Source organism: Salvelinus fontinalis, chromosome 21 (assembly GCF_029448725.1).
Source record: "Salvelinus fontinalis isolate EN_2023a chromosome 21, ASM2944872v1, whole genome shotgun sequence".
Classification (NCBI taxonomy): Eukaryota; Metazoa; Chordata; class Actinopteri; order Salmoniformes; family Salmonidae; genus Salvelinus; species Salvelinus fontinalis.
Window position 1 is genome coordinate 22870285 of NC_074685.1, and position 20551 is coordinate 22890835.

Consider the following 20551-nt stretch of genomic DNA (forward strand, 5'->3'; position numbering starts at 1 on the left):
CTATCCTAGATGAAACTCCATAGATGTCTCCATATATTTTGATCTGAAATTACAAATTAAAAACAAATCTGGAGTTTCGAGGTTTTCTTCCGACAGTGATGATAGGTTGTATTTTATTATGCTATTCGCTAGACAGAGAAAGTAGTCTTCTGGGTTTGCGTGAGCAGTTAAACTAGAGCTTGAGGGAATTGAATGGCCCTTCAAACCTGATCATTTGGAAGTCATATGGGCTACAAATAGATTAGATTAGCTGTACAAGAATATGTGTATAGAGGAAGTGTAAAAAAATGTGACATTTCAATCTGAGGCCCTGCTAAGTCATGGGATAGGATGAGAGTCAAAGCTAGTGTTTCGTATGTTTGTGTGTGTTGCTTTTGTGTGTGTGTGTGTTTGTGAACATGATTGTTTATGTGTGTGTATCCTTTACCTGTGTATGTGTCTTTGTAGTTGATGAGGTGTGGAATACAGGGCTCTTTTGCATCCCAGATCCTGCCCCTCTTTGATAAGCTTTGATTCATTGCTTTGATTCACGGCTGGGCTGGGGTCTAAAAATAGGAGGTGGGAAAAGAGGGAGGGAAGGAGGGAGGGAGGGAGGGAGATAGAGGTACAGGACTGCACAGCATGGCATCATGGGCCTCCAGAGACACACTAACACATGGATACAGCTCCCTTCACCCTCCTTCCCCATCAACTCATGAACCTTTCTTTCTCTCTCTCCCTCCTTCTCTCTCTCGCTCTCTCTCTACGCTCTCCTTTTTTCTCCATCTCTCTATGTCTCTGTGTACACTATTAACTACTTCCACCAGTATCAACTCTATGTATCCTCTTTCTCCTACTGTTTTCTCTCATCTTTTTCCCTCGCCTTCCTCCCCTCTCCACTTCCTTCCTTCCTTCCTTCCTTCTTTCCTTCTTTCCTTCCTTCCTTCCTTCCTTCCTTCCTTCCTTCCTTCCTTCCTTCCTCAACTCTCACTTCTTGCTCTCATCTACCTCTCCCTTCCTCTTTCCCTAACCCCTCATTGCTCCCCCTCCTCCTCCCCTCTCTTCCCTCTCCTCTTCCCCAGCGCTAGTGTTGCACGTTGGCAAACACAAGAACCACACGGTGAGAGAGGCAGGACTGCACAACATTCAGACAGAAATAGAGAGAGAGATAGAAACAGAGAAAAGAGGGAACATAGAGACAGTGAGAGACAAAGAGAAGGATAGACAGACAAGAGAAACATATCACTACAGCATTTTTCACACCTGGATTTTCTGTCCTCTTTCGCCACTATCCTGTATGTGTGTGTGTGTGTATGCTCTCGCACCCCGCACTGGCAGAACTCGTACATACTTACACACACACACTCGGAACATCCAGATGCCTGTCTCTAAGGTACTGTACACACTCTTTGTGCTTCCTATTTCTAAGGTCAGGTACCATACACCTGCAGGGCTGTGTTTTGGTAGTGTTAGCGGAGATTAAAGTTATGGTGTGTGTGGGTGTGTGGGTGGGTGCGTAGCGTTCCAGAATGTCTCTACATTATATTCTTTTTGCATGTTTCAGCTGCTAATATATTCCTAACACTTTTCTAATGCTTTAGTGACACTTCTGGTTCTCTTTTTGGATTTCTAAGATACCTTTTTAGTTGCAGTATATAAAGTATTTGACGCTATGTTTCAATGCTATGTCACAATGTAATCATTTTATTTGGCTTCACTGCTGGTTGGCTATCAAATTCCTTTTCTCATTATGGGATGTTTTAGTTTTTTATGATACTACATTTATTTAACATAATATCTGCACACAATTTTTGTGGACCAAATGTAACATTTCTCTCTCTTTGAAAGGAATGTAGTTGCCGACTATTGGAATGGAATTTAAGTACGTGCAGTGTATGTGATTGAGTCACTGCTCAAGGTGCTGTCAACTGCAGCAGTGGTGTAGTACAGTAGTTAGTTAGCTTATCCCCACTACACAGAGCAGATGGTCAGGAAAAGCACAGCAGGTGAGAGTGTGAATGAGAGAAATAGACTGTTCTCCATAGTGTCAAATTAAGAAATGTTATTTGTGCGTGAGACAGAAAGAGTTCAATAGTGTTTGCTCGTGGTATGTGTTTGTGAGAGAGAAATAGAAAAGGCGGGAAAGAGATAGATTGTGTGTGTTTATGAGGAATTGTTATGATTCCCAGGGGCCAGTTTTTCAGAAGTTATCTATAAAATCTTCATCCCACCAGAAAGGTGGTACCTTTCGGTGTCTTTATTCATGTAGTTTACTCATCTCTGTTTGCATTTGACAGACAATTAGAAGTAGTACCACAACTTGTCCAGTAGATGGCAAGGTGTAGGCCTATTCAAAGCACTACATTTGACATTTTAGTCATTTAGCAGATGCGACTTACAGTTCGTTTATTCATCTTAAGATAGCTAGCTGGGCCAACCACCTATCACAGTCATAGTGGGTACCTTTTTTTCTTAATAAAGTTGCTGTTAGCAAAGTCGGAGCTAGTAAGGGTGAAAAAAAGTAAAGTGCCTGTTTTAGTTCACTAAACATCCAGATACTGTGATCTTGATATTGTGGTATCTGGATCATAATGATATTATCCCATTCTTGAAAACATAAACTGGTTTTAAAACAGCCAGATTGATCTGATCCTGGTTAGCAAGGAATAAGATTCCAGAATACCGCACACCACAGGTCAGGGTTATTCAAGTTCCAGAGCCTACTGGTTTTCAGTTCTACCTGATAATTCATTGCACCCACCTGGCGTCCCAGGTCTGAAGCAGAGGGGAAGAATTAAAAAAGCAGTGGAATTGGCTACTGCACAGACACAGGCACACACACAGTTACAGAGGCACACAATACCCCCCACACAGACCATTTTGTTGGTCCCACTCACTGTCAATGTCAGGTTACGTCGGAGCCGAGAGCCCCTCTTGCCTCAGTGTGCTCTGTCATCTGAAGCTGTTCAGATGAAAAGCACCTGAGAGAAGACAAGAGAGAGAGGAGGGAGAGGGAGCAGATGTTCCCTAAAGCACAGCCAAGCATACTGAGCAGTGAATAAACATAAGGGGTTACGATCAGCTGTTGGGATCCGCTTTTATCCAGTTGTTTGCTATTATACTGTACACAGACATGCTCTTTCTTAGGTTCTATTGTACATCTGCTAGCTGCATGTTGTTCTCTGTTTGGTGCACTGTTTCTGGTCTCATGACTTGTCTCATGGGGAGAGGAGGAGGAGAGAGAGAGAGAGAGAATTATCAGAAACCAGCTCAATGTAATTGAAGGATCTATAGAATCTAACCACTTCTGGGAAAATTGGAACACACTTAACAAACAATAAACACAAATAACTATCTATCCAAAATGGCCCTATAACAAGGAAAAAAACACAAAAATGTCACGATCGTCATAATAAGCGGACCAAGGCGCAGCGGGATATGAAGACATCTTCTTTTATTAAAGATGACGAAACACGAAACAAACACTTTTACAAAACAAAACAACAAACGATCGTGAAGCTATAGACGTAAGTGCACACACAAGCTACAAACGTACAACATAGACAATTACCCACATTAACCTAATGCCTATGGCTGCCTTAAAAATGGCTCCCAATCAGAGACAATGAATGACAGCTGTCTCTGATTGAGAACCCTTCAGGCAACCATAGACTTACCTAGACAACTACACTAGACACTGCCCCATACACATACAACACCCCTAGACACTACAAAAACACATACATTCCCCATGTCACACCCTGACATAACTAAAATAATAACAAAAACAAAAATAACTAAGGCCAGGGCGTGACAGTACCCCCCCCCCCCCCCCCCCCCCCCAAAGATGCGGACTCCGGCCGCAAAACCTGACACAGAAAGGGGAGGGTCCGGGGTGGGCCCCAACATGGCGGCGGCTCGGGTGCGGGACGTGGCCCCCACTCCACCATTGTCAATACACGCTTGTGTAGCCTCCTCCAAATGGCCACCCTCCAAATTAATCCCTCTGGATTAAGGGGCAGCACCGGACTGAGGGGCAGCTCCGGACTGAGGGGCAGCTCCGGACTGAGGGGCAGCTCCGGACTGAGGGGCAGCTCCGGACTGAGGGGCAACACCGGACCGAGGGGCAGCTCCGGACCGAGGGGCAGCTCCGGACCGAGGGGCAGCTCCGGACCGAGGGGCAGCTCCGGACCGAGGGGCAGCTCCGGACTGAGGGGAAACACCGGACTGAGGGGCAGCTCCGGACTGAGGGGCAGCTCCGGACTGAGGGGCAGCTCCGGACTGAGGGGCAGCACCGGACTGGATAGCGGATCCTGGCTGGCTGGCTCTGGCGGATCCTGGCTGGCTGGCTCTGGCGGATCCTGGCTGGCTGGCTCTGGCGGATCCTGGCTGGCTGGCTCTGGCGGATCCTGGCTGGCTGACGGCTCTGGCGGATCCTGGCTGGCTGACGGCTCTGGCGGATCCTGGCTGGCTGACGGCTCTGGCGGATCCTGGCTGGCTGACGGCTCTGGCGGATCCTGTCTGGCTGACGGCTCTGGCGGATCCTGTCTGGCTGACGGCTCTGGCGGATCCTGTCTGGCTGACGGCTCTGGCGGATCCTGGCTGGCTGACGGCTCTGGCGGATCCTGGCTGGCTGACGGCTCTGGCGGATCCTGGCTGGCTGACGGCTATGGCGGATCCTGGCTGGCTGACGGCTCCGGCTGGTCATGGCTGGCTGACTGCTCCGGCTGGTCATGGCTGGCTGACGGCTCCGGCTGGTCATGGCTGGCTGACGGCTCCGGCTGGTCATGGCTGGCTGACGGCTCCGGCTGGTCCTGGCTGGCGGACGGCTCCGGCTGGTCCTGGCTGGCGGAAGGCTCTGGCTGATCCTGTCTGGCGGAAGGCTCTGGCTGATCCTGTCTGGCGGAAGGCTCTGGCTGATCCTGTCTGGCGGAAGGCTCTGGCTGATCCTGTCTGGCGGAAGGCTCTGGCTGATCCTGTCTGGCGGACGGCTCTAGCGGCTCCTGTCTGGCGGACGGCTCTAGCGGCTCCTGTCTGGCGGACGGCTCTGAAGGCTCATGGCTGGCTGACGGCTCTGGCGGATCCTGGCTGGCTGACGGCTATGGCGGATCCTGGCTGGCTGACGGCTCCGGCTGGTCATGGCTGGCTGACGGCTCCGGCTGGTCATGGCTGGCTGACGGCTCCGGCTGGTCATGGCTGGCTGACTGCTCCGGCTGGTCCTGGCTGGCGGACGGCTCTGGCTGGTCCTGGCTGGCGGAAGGCTCTGGCTGATCCTGTCTGGCGGAAGGCTCTGGCTGATCCTGTCTGGCGGAAGGCTCTGGCTGATCCTGTCTGGCGGAAGGCTCTGGCTGATCCTGTCTGGCGGAAGGCTCTGGCTGATCCTGTCTGGCGGACGGCTCTAGCGGCTCCTGTCTGGCGGACGGCTCTAGCGGCTCCTGTCTGGCGGACGGCTCTGAAGGCTCATGGCAGACGGGCGGCTTTGCAGGCTCAGTACAGACGGGCGGCTTTGCAGGCTCAGTACAGACGGGCGGCTTTGAAGGCTCAGTACAGACGGGCGGCTTTGAAGGCTCAGTACAGACGGGCAGTTCATGCGGCGCTTGGCAGACGGGCAGTTCAGACAGCATTGGGCAGATGGGCAGTTCAGGCGCGGTTGGGCAGACGGGCAGTTCAGGCGCCGCTGGGCAGACGGGCAGTTCAGGCGCCGCTGAGCAGACGGGCAGTTCAGGCGCCGCTGGGCAGACGGGCAGTTCAGGCGCCGCTGGGCAGACGGGCAGTTCAGGCGCCGCTGGGCAGACGGGCAGTTCAGGCGCCGCTGGACAGACGGCAGACTCTGGCCGGCTGAGACGTACTGTAGGCCTGATGCGTGGTACCGGAACTGGAGGTACCGGGCTAAGGACACGCACCTTCAGGCTAGTGCGGGGAGCAGGAACAGGGTACACTGAGTTCTCGAGGCGCACTATAGGACTGGTGCGTGGTACCGGGACTGGTGGTACCGGGCTGAGGGCATGCACCTCAGGGCGAGTGCGGGGAGAAGGATCAGTGCGTACAGGGCTCTGGAGACGCACATGAGGCTTGGTGCGTGGTGCCGGAACTGGTGTTACCGGGCTGGGGACACGCACCTGAAGGCTAGTGCGGGGAGAAGGAACAGGGCATACTGGACCCTGGAGACGCACATTAGGCCTAGTGTGTGGTGCCGGCACTGGTGGTACCGGGCTGAAGACACGCATCTCAGGACTAGTGCGGGGAGCAGCAACAGGACGCACAGGACTCTGGAGACGCATAGGAGGCTTGGTGCGTGGTGCCGGTACTGGTTGTAATGGGCTGGAGACAGGCACCATAGGGCTAGTGCGTGGAGGAGGAACAGGGCTCTGGAGACGCACAGGCGGCTTGGTGCGTGGTGCCGGTACTGGTGGTAATGGACTGGAGACCCGCACCATAGGGCTAGTGCGTGGAGGAGGAACAGTGCGTACAGGGCTCTGGAGACGCACATTAGACCTAATGCGTGGTGCCAGAACTGGTGGTACCGGGCTGGGGAAACACATCTCAGGATGAGTGCAAGAAGCAGGAACAGGACACATCGGGTTGTGAAGATGTACTGGAGACCTGGTGTGTATAGCCGGCATCAAATCTTCCGGAACTTTAACACAAGTTTCAGAGCTGAGTACGAGGAACTGACACAGGTGGCATCGGACAGCTAACACGCTCCTTAGGGAGAATGCCATGCATACTCTGCCAAATCAACAGCTCTCTCTCTCTTCACTCTCCTCCAATTTCGTCAACAACTCTCATAATCTCCCCTTCGTTCACTCTCCTCCAATCTGTCCAATAACTCCTCGACAATCTCAGACTCACCCCTCAACTTCGCCGACTGCTCCAAATGCCCCCCCCCCAAGAATTTTTTGGGGATGTCTCTCGGGCTTCCTACCGTTTCGCCGTGCTGCCTCCATTCGCCGGTATCCCTCCTCGCACTGCGCCAGAGAATCCCAGGTGGGCTCCGGCACTCTCTTAGGGTCGATCGCCCATCTGTCGATCTCTTCCCACGTAGTGTAGCCCAGATCCTTCTCCTGTTTCCGTGCTGCCTCCTCATACCGCCGCTTCTCGGCTTTAGCTGCCTCCAGCTCTTCACGAGGGCGGCGATGTTCTCCAGGTTGAGCCCATGGCCCTTTACCGTCCAATATTTTCTCCCATGTCCAGAAATCCTGTGTAGGTGGGTCCTGTTGCTTTCTCCCGTTACACCGCTGCTTGATCCTTTGTTGGTGGGTAATTCTGTCACGATTGTCATAATAAGCGGACCAAGGCGCAGCGGGATATGAAGACATCTTCTTTTATTAAAGATGACGAAACACGAAACAAACACTTTTACAAAACAAAACAACAAACGATCGTGAAGCTATAGACGTAAGTGCACACACAAGCTACAAACGTACAACATAGACAATTACCCACATTAACCTAATGCCTATGGCTGCCTTAGAAATGGCTCCCAATCAGAGACAATGAATGACAGCTGTCTCTGATTGAGAACCCTTCAGGCAACCATAGACTTACCTAGACAACTACACTAGACACTGCCCCATACACATACAACACCCCTAGACACTACAAAAACACATACATTCCCCATGTCACACCCTGACCTAACTAAAATAATAAAAAAAAACAAAGATAACTAAGGCCAGGGCGTGACAAAAAACATATACATTATCTATTACAAATCATAGAATCAGCTATTAAAGACTACCAGAACCCACTGAATTCTCCAATTACATTTTAAAATATTTTTTATATTTTTATTTTATGCCTGATCCCCATTAGCTGCTGCCAAGGGATCCAATAACAATTAGGTACAGTGCATTCGGAAAGTATTCAGGCCCCTTGACTTTTTTCACATTTTATTACATTACAGCCTTATTCTAAAATGGATTAAATAAAACAATTCTCATCACAATACCCAATAATGACAAAGTGAAAACAGGTTTTTATTTTATTCAGCACTTTTTTGGGCAAAACAGATATACCTTATTTACATAAGCATTCAGACACTCGAAATTGAGGTCAGGTGCAACCTGTTTCCATTGATCATCCTTGAGATGTTTCTACAACTTGATTGGAGTCCACCTGTGGTAAATTAAATTGATTGGACATGATTTGGAAAGGCACACAGCTGTCTATATAAGGTCCCATAGTTGACAGTGCATGTCAGAGCAAAGAACAAGCCATGAGGTCGAAGGAATTGTCTGTAGAGCTCCGAGACAGGATTGTGTCGAGACACAGATCTGGGGAAGGGTACCAAAACATTTCTGCAGCATTGAAGGTCCCCAAGAACACAGTCGCCTCCATCATTCTTAAATGGAAGAAGTTTGGAACCAACAACACTCCCCCTAGAGCTGGCTGCCTGGCCAAACTGAGCAATCGGGGAGAAGAGCCTTTTTCAGGGAAGTGAACAAGAACCTAATGGTCACTCTGACAGAGCTCCAGAGTTCCTCTGTGGAGATGGGTGAACCTTCCAGAAGGACAACCATCTCTGCAGCACTCCACCAATCAGGCCTTTATGGTAGAGTGGCCAGACGGAAGCCACTCCTCAATAAAAGGCATATGACAGCCCGCTTGGTGTTTGCTAAAAAGGCACCTAAAGGACTCTCAGACCATGAAAAACAAGATTCTCCAGTCTGATGAAATCAAGATAGAACTCTTTGGTATGAATGCCAAGCGTCACGTCAGGAGGAAATCTGGCACCATCCCTAAGGTGGAGCATGGTGCTGAAAAGAATCATGCTGTGTGGATGTTTTTCAGCTGCAGGGACTGGGAGTCTAGTCAGGATCGAGGGAAAGATGAACGGAGCAAAGTACAGAGAGATCCTTGATGAAAACCTGCTCCAAAGCCCTCATTACCTCAAACTGGGGTTCTACAGCTGCAACATCGACAGCATCCTGACCGGTTGCATCACCGCCTGGTATGGCAACTGCTCGGCATCTGACCGTAAGCCGATCCAGAGGATAGTGCGTACGGCCCAGTACATCACTGGGGCGAAGCTTCCTGCCGTTCAGGACCAATATACAAGGTGGTGTCAGAGGAAGGCCCTAAAAAATGTCAAAGACTCCAGCCACCCAAGTCATATTGCCTGTATCCGTAATGGGTCAGCGATCAAACGACCTCCACTCGTCACTGTCAAACGCTCCCTGAAACACTTCAGCGAGCAGGCCTTTCTAATCGACCTGGCCGAGGTATCCTGGAAGGATATTGATCTCATCCCGTCAGTAGAGGATGCCTGGATATTTTTTTAAAATGCCTTCCTCACCATCTTGAATAAGCATGCCCCATTCAAGAAATTTAGAACCAGGAACAGATATAGCCCTTGGTTCTCTCCTGACCTGACTGCCCTTAACCAACAGAAAAACATCCTATGGCGTTCTGCATTAGCATCGAACAGCCCCCGTGATATGCAACTTTTCAGGGAAGCTAGAAACCATTATACACAGGCAGTTAGAAAAGCCAAGGCTAGCTTTTTCAAGCAGAAATTTGCTTCCTGCAACACAAACTCAAAAAAGTTCTGGGACACTGTAAAGTCCATGGAGAATAAGAACACCTCCACCCAGCTTCCAACTGCACTGAAGATAGGAAACACTGTCACCACCGACAAATCCACTATAATTGAGAATTTCAACAAGCATTTTTCTACGGCTGGCCATGCTTTCCACCTGGCTACCCCTACCCCGGTCAACAGCACTGGCCTCCCCTCTGCTACTCGCCCACGCCTTCCCCATTTCTCCTTCTCCCAAATACAGTCAGCTGATGTTCTGAAAGAGCTGCAAAATCTGGACCCTTACAAATCAGCCGGGCTAGATAATCTGGACCCTTTCTTTCTAAAACTATCTGCTGAAATTGTTGCCACCCCTATTACCAGCCTTTTCAACCTCTCTTTCGTGTCGTCTGAGATTCCCAAAGATTGGAAAGCAGCTGCGGTTATCCCCCTCTTCAAAGGGGGGGACACTCTTGACCCAAACAGCTACAGACCTATATCTATCCTACCCTGCCTTTCTAAGGTCTTCGAAAGCCAAGTCAACAAACAGATTACCGACCATCTCGAATCCCACCATACCTTCTCCGCTATGCAATCTGGTTTCAGAGCTGGTCATGGGTGCACCTCAGCCACGCTCAAGGTCATAAAAAATATCTTAACCGCTATCGATAGGAAACAGTACTGTGCAGCCATATTCATTGACCTGGCCAAGGCTTTTGACTCTGTCAATCACCACATCCTCATCGGCAGACTCGACAGCCTTGGTTTCTCTAATGATTGCCTCGCCTGGTTCACCAACTACTTCTCTGATCGAGTTCAGTGTGTCAAATCGGAGGGTCTGTTGTCCGGACCTCTGGCAGTCTCTATGGGGGTGCCACAGGGTTTAATTCTTGGACCGACTCTCTTCTCTGTATACATCAATGATGTCGCTCTTGCTGCTGGTGAGTCTCTGATCCACCTCTACGCAGACGACACTATTCTGTATACTTCTGGCCCTTCTTTTGACACTGTGTTAACAACCCTCCAGGCGAGCTTCAATGCCATACAACTCTCCTTCCGTGGCCTCCAATTGCTCTTAAATACAAGTAAAACTAAATGCATGCTCTTCAACCGATCGCTGCCTGCACCTGCCCGCCTGTCCAACATCACTACTCTGGACGGCTCTGACTTAGAATATGTGGACAACTACAAATACCTAGGTGTCTGGTTAGACTGTAAACTCTCCTTCCAGACTCACATCAAACATCTCCAATCCAAAGTTAAATCTAGAAACGGCTTCCTATTCCGCAACAAAGCATCCTTCACTCATGCTGCCAAACATACCCTTGTAAAACTGACCATCCTACCAATCCTCGACTTCGGTGATGTCATTTACAAAATAGCCTCCAAAACCCTACTCAATAAATTGGATGCAGTCTATCACAGTGCCATCCGTTTTGTCACCAAAGCCCCATATACTACCCACCACTGCGACCTGTACGCTCTCGTTGGCTGGCCCTCGCTTCACACTCGTCGCCAAACCCACTGGCTCCAGGTCATCTACAAGACCCTGCTAGGTAAAGTCCCCCCTTATCTCAGCTCGCTGGTCACCATAGCAACGCCCACCCATAGCACACGCTCCAGCAGGTATATCTCTCTGGTCACCCCCAAAACCAATTCTTCCTTTGGCCGCCTCTCCTTCCAGTTCTCTGCTGCCAATGACTGGAACGAACTACAAAAATCTCTGAAACTGGAAACACTTATCTCCCTCACTAGCTTTAAGCACCAGCTGTCAGAGCAGCTCATAGATTACTGCACCTGTACATAGCCCATCTATAATTTAGCCCAAACAACTACCTCTTTACCTACTGTATTTATTTATTTTGCTCCTTTGCACCCCATTATTTATATCTCTACTTTGCACCTTCTTCCACTGCAAACCAACCATTCCAGTGTTTTTTTTACTTGCTATATTGTATTTACTTCGCCACCATGGCCTTTTTTATATTTTTATTTATTAATATATTTTATTTGCCTTCACCTCCCTTATCTCACCTCACTTGCTCACATTGTATATAGACGTATTTTTCACTGTATGTTTGTTCTACTCCATGTGTAACTATGTGTTGTTGTATGTGTCGAACTGCTTTGCTTTATCTTGGCCAGGTTGCAATTGTAAATGAGAACGTGTTCTCAATTTGCCTACCTGGTTAAATAAAGGTGAAATAAAATAATTATAATAAATAGACTGTTCTCTCTGCTACCGCATGGCAAGCGGTACCGGAGCACCCAGTCTAGGTCCAAAAAGGCTCCTTAACAGCTTCTACCCACAAAACATAAGACTGCTGAACAATGAATCAAATGGCCATGTGGACTATTTACATTGACCCCCACACCCCCCCTCCTTTGTTATTACACTGCTGCTACTCCCTGTTTATTATCTATGCATAGTCACTTTACCCCTACCTACAGTACATATACAAATTACCTCGACTGACCTGTACCCCCGCACATTGACTCTGTACTGGTACCCCCTGTATATAGCTTCGGTATTGTTATTTTATTGTGTTACTTTTTATTTACATTTTTACTTTAGTTCATTTAGTAAATATTTTCTTAACTATTGAACTGCATTGTTGGTTAGGGCTTGTAAGTAAGCATTTCACTGTAAGGTCTACACCGGTTGCATTCGGCGCATGTGACAAATGCGATTTGATGTGGTGTACTCCTGAATGCCATCGGAAGAATCCCGGAACATATTCCCGTCTGTGCTGGCAAAACAGTCCTGTAGCTTAGCATCTGTGTCATCTGAACACTTCTTTATGGGCCACTGGTGCTTCCTGTTTTAGTTTTTGCTTGTAAGCAGGAATCGGGAGGATAGAATTATGGTCAGATTTGCCAAATGGAAGGAGAGGGAGAGCTATGTACACATCTCTGTGTGTGTAGTAAAGGTGGTCCAGAGTTCTTTTCTCTCTGGTTGCACATTGAACATGCTGGTAGAAATGAGGTAAAACGGATTTAAGTTTCCCTGCATTAAGGTCCCCGGCCACTACGAGCGCCGCCCCAGGATGAGCGTTTCCTGTTTGCTTATGGCCTCATACAGATCATTGAGAGCGGTTTAAGTGCCAGCATCGGTTTGTAGTGGTAAATAGACAGCAAAGAAAAATATAGATTAAAACTCTCTTGTTAAATAGTGTGGTCTACAGCTTATCATGAGATACTCTACCTCAGGCGAGCAAAACCTAAAATCTTCCCTAATATTAGATGCATCTTTTGTTTTTAACAAATATACACAGACCACTACCCCTTGTCTTACCGGAGGCGGCTGTTCTATCTTGCTGATGCAGCATAAACCGCGCCAGCTGTATGTCCCGATGTGATCGTAGCTCGTCTATTTTGTTATCCGATGATTGTACGTTGGCCAGTAGGACTGATGGTGTAGGCAGATTACCCACTCGCCGTCGGATCCTTACAAGGCACCCCGACCTACGTCCTCGATATCTTCGTCTTTTTCTCCTGCCACTGACAGGGATTTGGACCTTGTCGGGCATCTGAAGTAAATCCTTCTCGTCCGACTCGTTATTGAAAAATCTTCGTCAAGTACGAGGTGAGTAATCGCTGTCCTGATATCTAGAAGCTCTTTTCGGTCATAAGAGACGGTGGTAGTACAAAATAAGTTACAATTAACGCGAAAAAACACACAAAATAGCACAATTGGTTAGGAGACCAGAAAACAGCAGCCATCTCCTCCGGCGCCATTCTATGGTTGTGAGGTCTGGGGTCCGGTCACTAATGAAGAATTCGCAAAATGGGACAATCACCAAAGGGAGACTTTGCATGCAAACTTCTGTACAATGTAAAACACCAAATAATGCATACAGAGCAGAATTAGGACGATACCTGCTAATGATTCAAATCCAGAAAGGAGATGCTACATTTTAAACCCCCGAAAAGGAAGTGATGTTCTAACCTTCTCTAAAAAAGCCATCACCTACAGAGAGATGAAGACAGGCTATGTGCCCACTGCGCTGCACTTTCTAACCTCATGCCAAATGAATGATCATACTAGAGACACATATTTCCCTTAGATTACACAGACCCATAAAGAATTCCAAAACAAATCCAATTTAGATAAACTCCCATATATATTAGGTGAAATGCCACGGTGTGTCATCACAGCAACAATATGTGTGACTTGTTGCAACAAGAAAAGGGCAACCAGTGAAGCACAAACACTAATGTAAACATAAACTATATTTATCTGTACATTTTCCCTTTTGTACTTGAACTATTTGCACATTTTACAACACTATACATAGCCAGTTATATAACATTTGAAATATACTTTTTTTGAAACTTTTGTGAGTATAATGTTTACTGTTTATTTTGATTAGTCTATTTCACTTATGTTTATTATCTATTCCACTTGATTTGGCAGTGTAAACATGTTTCCCATGCCAATAAATAACAGAGATGAGAGCGAGAGAGAGCGAGGTTTCCTCTGCTTCTCTCTCCCTTAGCCCTGGTATTTGTTCTTATTCCCATGTTCATGTCTCGGAGAGGTGTTCACTGTGTGTGTGTACATCTGCCTAACGCCTGTCTATTCTATTTTTTTGCCTTTCATGGTTAAGTAAAATCAAAGCTACTGTATGTGTATGTGTGTGTTAGAAAAGTCGGGGGCGGTAAAGTGATGAATGCTAATGGCTCTGTGTGTCCCGTGGGACATGGCAACTGTACACAGCGCCTTGATGTCTTGACCAGGGATGGGCTCGGGTGGGGGGGGGGGGGGCTCTAATGGGTGTACACACATAGACACACACACACACTTCTTCCTCTCCCCAGTCCTCTCTTCCTCTTTCTTTAGCTCCTCCCCCTCCTCCCTCTTTCTCTCTATCTCTTGTTGTGGTTGCGCTGCTGGGTGGGAGTCTCCCTACAAATCCCACTGGGCATTCTCTCTCTCCCTCTTGCTCTCTCTCTCCTTCTCTCCGTTCAGCTCAGAAACAGAAGCGCAGTCCCTGCACTCCTCTAATTCACACAGCTGTGGAACACAACACACACACACACTCACTCTGACACACACACCGTCAACACACACACCGCTGGCCGTTTGACTGAGAGGAGAGTGGGCCACTTTACCAGGGATGTGAAGGAGGAGTGCCTGTCTCTGTTTATTGGACTATAACCGGGGATCTCTCACTACAGGTGAAGTCTATAAGGATATACCATCTCCATTTTCACACCCACCCACACACTTTATAGGTGTCTGTAGTTTTTAATAAATAGAGGGAAATACTTCAGTGTATTTATGAGCCTAATATGGAATGCGTGGGGGTTGTTTTTGATAGTTTTTATTGCTGGTGTTCTTTGTTGTAGGAAGATAGGGAGTGGTTTTATTTGCCTTACCAAAGAAGCGAAAGAAAGAAAGATAAGCTGAGAGAAGGCAAAGAACTCAGGCTCTTGGACTATCAGTTCAGGGCATCAGGTTTGGATGACTCGCGTTTTATTATCTACTTTTATTTAGTCTTACTTCTTTCTTTCTTTCTTTCCTTCTTTCTTTCTGTGTCAGAATAAGTTTGCTAAAATACAAAAATGATTCTCAGAGTATTTAAATTAGTTCAAATGCAGATAGAGAAATCAGGTTGTGACATGGCCTTCTCTTTCTCTGTACTGTTATCTGGGAATTCATCTGCATCGGCTCATCTCTCAAAGAGGATCGTCATCAGCTCACAGCTTTATGAACGTGTAAAGCCATCACAGCTCTGTGTAAAGCCAGAGATCCGGACAAGTGAAAGAGAGATCAGAGAGATCATGGAGAAAGAGAGAACAGAGCAAAGAGAGAGGGAAAAAACAAGGAACACACTAGGGAGAAAAGGTTATTTTTTTTGCCTTGTTAAGATCTCGCTGGCTGGTGTGTGTGTGTGTGTGTGTGTATGTGCGTGTGTGTGTGTGTGTACATTGTGCGCATTAGCAACCAGTGATCACACATCTTCTGTCAACAGTTCTGCAGCGTATTGACCTATTATCACAGGAACAGCTAATGGTGTCACTAGGAAGTCATGAGGAACGTCTGTCAACACGTTTGTCGTCTGTTGCAATGAGGAGAAGGTGACGGGGAGTTTACAAGTTTATCTATTGACCAGAGGGAAGCAGGAATATACAGTGTATATATATATATATATACACACACTATTAATCTACAATGTAGAAGACAGTAAAAATAAATTAAAATCCTTAAATTAGTAGGTGTGTCTAAACCTTTGATAGGTACTGTATGTCAAAGGTTTGGACACACCTACTCATTCAAGGATTTGTATTTATTTTTTACTATTTTCTTTCTTGTAGAATAATAGTTAAGACATCAAAACTATGAAATAACACACATTGAAACATGTAGTAACCAAAAAAGTGTTAAACAAATCAAAATATATTTGAGATTTGAGATTCTTCAAAGTAGCCACCATTTGCCTTGATGACAGCGTTGCACACACTTTGAATTCTCTCAACCAGCTTCACCTGGAATGCTTTTCTATCAGTCTTGAAGAAGTTCCCACATTCCCAGAGTTACTTCTGCTGCAGAGGATAAGAATATTAGAGTTACCAGCCTCAGAAATTGCAGCCCAAATAAATGCTTCACAGAGTTCAAGTAACAGATATCTCAACATCAACTGTTCAAAGGAATCAGGCCTTCATGGTCGAATTGCTGCAAAGAAACCACTACTAAAGGACACCAATACGAAGAAGGGACATGCTTGGGCCAAGAAACACGAGCAATGGACATTAGACCAGTGGAAATCTGTCCTTTGGTCTGATGAGTCCAAATTTGAGATTTTTGGTTCCAACTGCCGTGTCGTTGTGAGATGCAGAGTAGGTGAACGGATGATCTCTGAATGTGTGTTTCCTACCGTGAAGCATGGAGGAGGTGGTGTGATGGTGCTTTTCTGGTGACACTCTCTGTGATTTATTTAGAATTCAAGGCACACTTAACCAGCATTCTGCAGGGATACACCATCCCATCTGTTTTGCGCATAGTGGAACACCTCCAGGCTGTGTAAGGTCTATTTGACTAAGAAGGAGAGTGATGGAGTGCTGCATCAGATGACCTGGCCTCCACAATCACCCGACCTCAACCCAATTGAGATGGTTTGGGATAAGTTGGACTGCAAAGTGAAGGAAAAACAGCCAACAAGTGCTCAGCATATGTGGGAACTCCTTCAAGACTGTTGAAAAAGCATTCCAGGTGAAGCTGGTTGAGAGAATGCCAAGAGTGTGCAAAGCTGTCATCAAGGCAAAGGGTGGCTACTTTGAAGAATCTAAAATCTATTTTGATTTGTTTAACACTTTTTTGGTTACCACATGATTCCATATGTGTTATTTCATAGTTTTGATGTCTTCACTATTATTCTACATTGTAGAAAATAGTAAAAATAAAGAAGAACCCTTGAATGAGTAGGTGTGTCCAAACTTTTGACTGGTACTGTATATGTATATGTACACATACACAGATAAACACACTCAGAAAAACACACTCACAATCCATACTTACCAACTTTCAAGATGGGTACAGATAAGTACAGAAACAGACACACATAAGTGGGCACAGCATGAGATAGCAAGAGATAGAGAGAGAGCTCAGAAAGAGAGGAGATACACACCCAGATGGGGTGTAAAGGAAATTAGGTCTGTTGTGTGGGACATTATTACATCTGCAGCGTTATCCATCAATCTTATCCTCCCCCACTCTTCTCCTCGCCCCCTCTCCCCTTCTCTCCCAAAACTCCTCCCTCTGTCTCCCCCTGTCCTCTGTCTTCCTTGATCAATATCAATCGGCACTCCCTTCTCTCTCTCTCTCTCTCTCTCCCTCTTTCCTTCATTCTGGCTGGTGTCATTGTGTTATGTCTGTGGAGGGGAATATCAATGGCCTATACACACAAACACACACTGCTGCTAGAAGAGACTGTCTAGGCAGTGTTGTAGGCTGTGTGTTCCTCACAGTCTGCCTGGCCCTCTGTTTAACGCTGAGGCCACCTGTGAGGCAGACACACAAATACATACACAAGATGTCTATCTCTCTGTGAGACACACACATGAATGTGCAAACACATATGGACACACACACACACACACACAAATGCTGCAGCGGTCACATTGACTTTGCCCGGGGACGTCACACAGCTAGCCAGTTAGCCCCATAATCACATCACTGACATTCTCCCTCTGACCTTCCGCTGGGATTGATAATGTCTTGGAACATGAACCTTGACCCCCGGAGATGGGCTGTCATATAAAGTGCCCGTTATAAAATATGACTTTGTAAGGCCCCTGATACAGGGACCCAGACTGCTGGGGTGATATTTTTTCGTTACTGTTCCATTTTTCATTACCTCAGCCAGGAAGGAGACGAGGAGGAGGGTGTTGGAAAAAACAGGCTCCTTGTTGAGCTTAAATATTAATGAAAATAGACTTGCTTTTAATAAATCTTCTACCCAATGCCCCTAGGTCCCCATTGCTATTAAAGTGACTGATATTGTGTGTCTCCAGTGAGATATTGAATGGACCGCTGTGTTTTCCTGTTCACTGCTGTAATATTTCCCCCATGTCATATAATGGTGTTGTATATGATGTTATTTACCGTCGCTCTGCCTCTGCATAGGGGAGATACCTCAAGGACAAGCAAATGTAATCAACTAATAATAGAACTGCAGCTACAAGACAGAGTACACACATGTAGAGATAGGAGTAATAACGAGCATATTGAGGAGAGTTATGAATCTCTTATGATATGGCTAAACAACGTTCATTCTATTTATAGCTTAATTAATAGGAGTTGTTTCATGGGAACACTGCCGTTTTTCATCCTGTTCTTCTTTGCCCGACGCCTTTTTTTTGTCCGCTACATCTTTCTGTCCAATCCTCTTCCGCTTGATTTCAATGGAGGGCCTTGACATGTAAACGATCATTGCTGTCTCATCCCTCTGTCCTTTGAGCGAGGGATGGGCGAGGAGGCTGGCCATGCATGTGATGTGGCCACTCAGTAATGCTCCTCTAGCCCTTTATTAACCGATAATGATGTGATAGTGAGCAGTCATAGTAATCCACAAATCCATACTCATAATTGCGTGTCCTGAAGAGCTACTGCTTTAGCTTTGCTTGAAACATATGCAAATTCAACCAAATAATGAGAGATTGCAAGTTTAAAGGCTGGACCTCAAATGACCATCTAATGATGTAAATGAGAGTGGTGCTAAGCAAGCAGATTGGATTTGGAAGCTAAATGACCACATTTGTTTGCTGGATGTCCTCTGTTCCTGGAATGGTTGATTAGATATTTCACATTAAAGCATTGCTGTGTCTGTTTAGTGTGTTTGTGTTAGCTGGAGAGGCAGGAGGTAGGAGTGGGGGGTTACCTCCACCGTGCTACTAAAGATCCCCACCCTTTGCTCTTTGCCACTCCATACACTTTTGTGGTTTGAGGGGGCGATTGGTGTGAGGGTCTTTGTCGCTGTGTGTAGCAGCACTGTTCACACAGCAGTCCCACAGCAAAGCTAATGTTCCTTAACCTATCACATTTGATGCGGAGCTGTGTGTGTGTGTGTGTGTTTGTGTGCTTGTGTGTGTGTGTGTTTGTGTGCGTGCATGCTTGTGTGTGCATGTGTGGTTTCGAGATGAATCCGCCTCTTAGTGGTCTCTCAGAGGGCCACTAATATGCTCTCTAATGCATGCTGTTTCTACGGCAGATGAGACATGAGGACCACATGATAACACAGTGGTGTGTTAACCACATACCAGCCCCATTTAGAGGGAGGTGAGGACATGATTGGATTAACTAGACACAACCCCCTTCAGAGAAAGGTGACTTATGAGAACATTGGGTATATTGACACATAGCAACCCTAATTCTCAGAGATGTGACATATGATGACATTGGTGTGTTAGCTGAACACACACACACACACCTTTCAGAGATTGAGAAAATGAGGACACGGGTGATTTGACACATCATGGCTTAAGAGGACACACTGTTCTGTTCTATATCATCATTACATACACTTTGGTTGGAGTCATTAAGACTTGTTTTTCAACCACTCCACACATTTCTTGTTAACAAACTATAGTTTTGGCAAGTCGGTTAGGACATCTACTTTGTGCATGACACAAGTCATTTTTCCAATAACTGTTTACAGACAGATTATTTCACAATTCCAGTGGGTCAGAGGATTACATACACTAAGTTGACTGTGCATTTAAACAGCTTGGAAAAGTCCAGAAAATTATGTCATGGCTTTAGAAGCTTCTGATAGGCTAATTGACATCATTTGAGTCAATTGGAAGTGTACCTGTGGATGTATTTCAAGGCCTACCTTCAAACTCAGTGCCTCTTTTCTTGACCTCATGGGAAAATCAAAAGAAATCAGCCAAGATCTCAGAAAAACATTGTAGACCTCCACAAGTCTGGTTCATCCTTGGGAGCAATTTCCAAACGCCTGAAGATACAACGTTCATCTATACAAACAATAGTACGCAAGTATAAACACCATGGGACCAAGCAGCCGTCATACCGCTCAGGAAGGAGTCGTGTTCTGTCTCCTAGAGATGAACGTACTTTGGCGCGAAAAGTGCAAATCAATCCCAGAACAACAGCAAAGGACCTTGTGAAGATGCTGGAGGAAACAGGTACAAAAGTATTTATATCCACAGTAAAACGAGTCCTATATCGACATAACCTGAAAGGCCGCTCAGCAAGGAAGAAACCACTGCTCCAAAACCACCATAAAAAGACAGACTATGGTTTGCAACTGCACATGGGGACAAAGATCGTACATTTTGGAGAAATGTCCTCTGGTCTGATGAAACAAAAATCAAACTGTTTGGCCATAATGACCATCGTTATCTTTGGAGGAAAAAGGGGGAGGTTTGCAAGCCGAAGAACACCATCCCAACCGTGAAGCACGGGGGTGGCAGCATCATGATATGGGGGTGCTTTGCTGCAGGAGGGACTGATGCACTTCACAATATAGATGGCATAATGAGGATGTAAAATTATGTGGATGTACTGAAGCAACATCTCAAGACATC

At 46.5% G+C, this 20551-nt stretch overlaps 1 protein-coding gene across 9 annotated transcripts in view; it reads left to right on the forward strand.

The window, feature by feature from the left end:
- LOC129818464 (regulator of G-protein signaling 3-like) overlaps positions 1 to 20551 on the forward strand; it is a 229817-nt gene that overhangs the window by 135920 nt on the left and 73346 nt on the right. Inside the window, exon 1 of one of the 9 annotated variants that reach the window (XM_055874375.1) lies at positions 1065 to 1372. The exons of 7 other annotated variants lie outside the window; for them this stretch is intronic. In XM_055874375.1, the coding sequence (XP_055730350.1) occupies positions 1277 to 1372 (96 nt within the window). In that variant the 5' untranslated portion in view covers positions 1065 to 1276. Of the gene's footprint in view, positions 1 to 1064; positions 1373 to 14460; positions 14681 to 20551 lie in introns of those variants that run through there. One more of the 9 variants, XM_055874377.1, reaches the window with a different exon arrangement.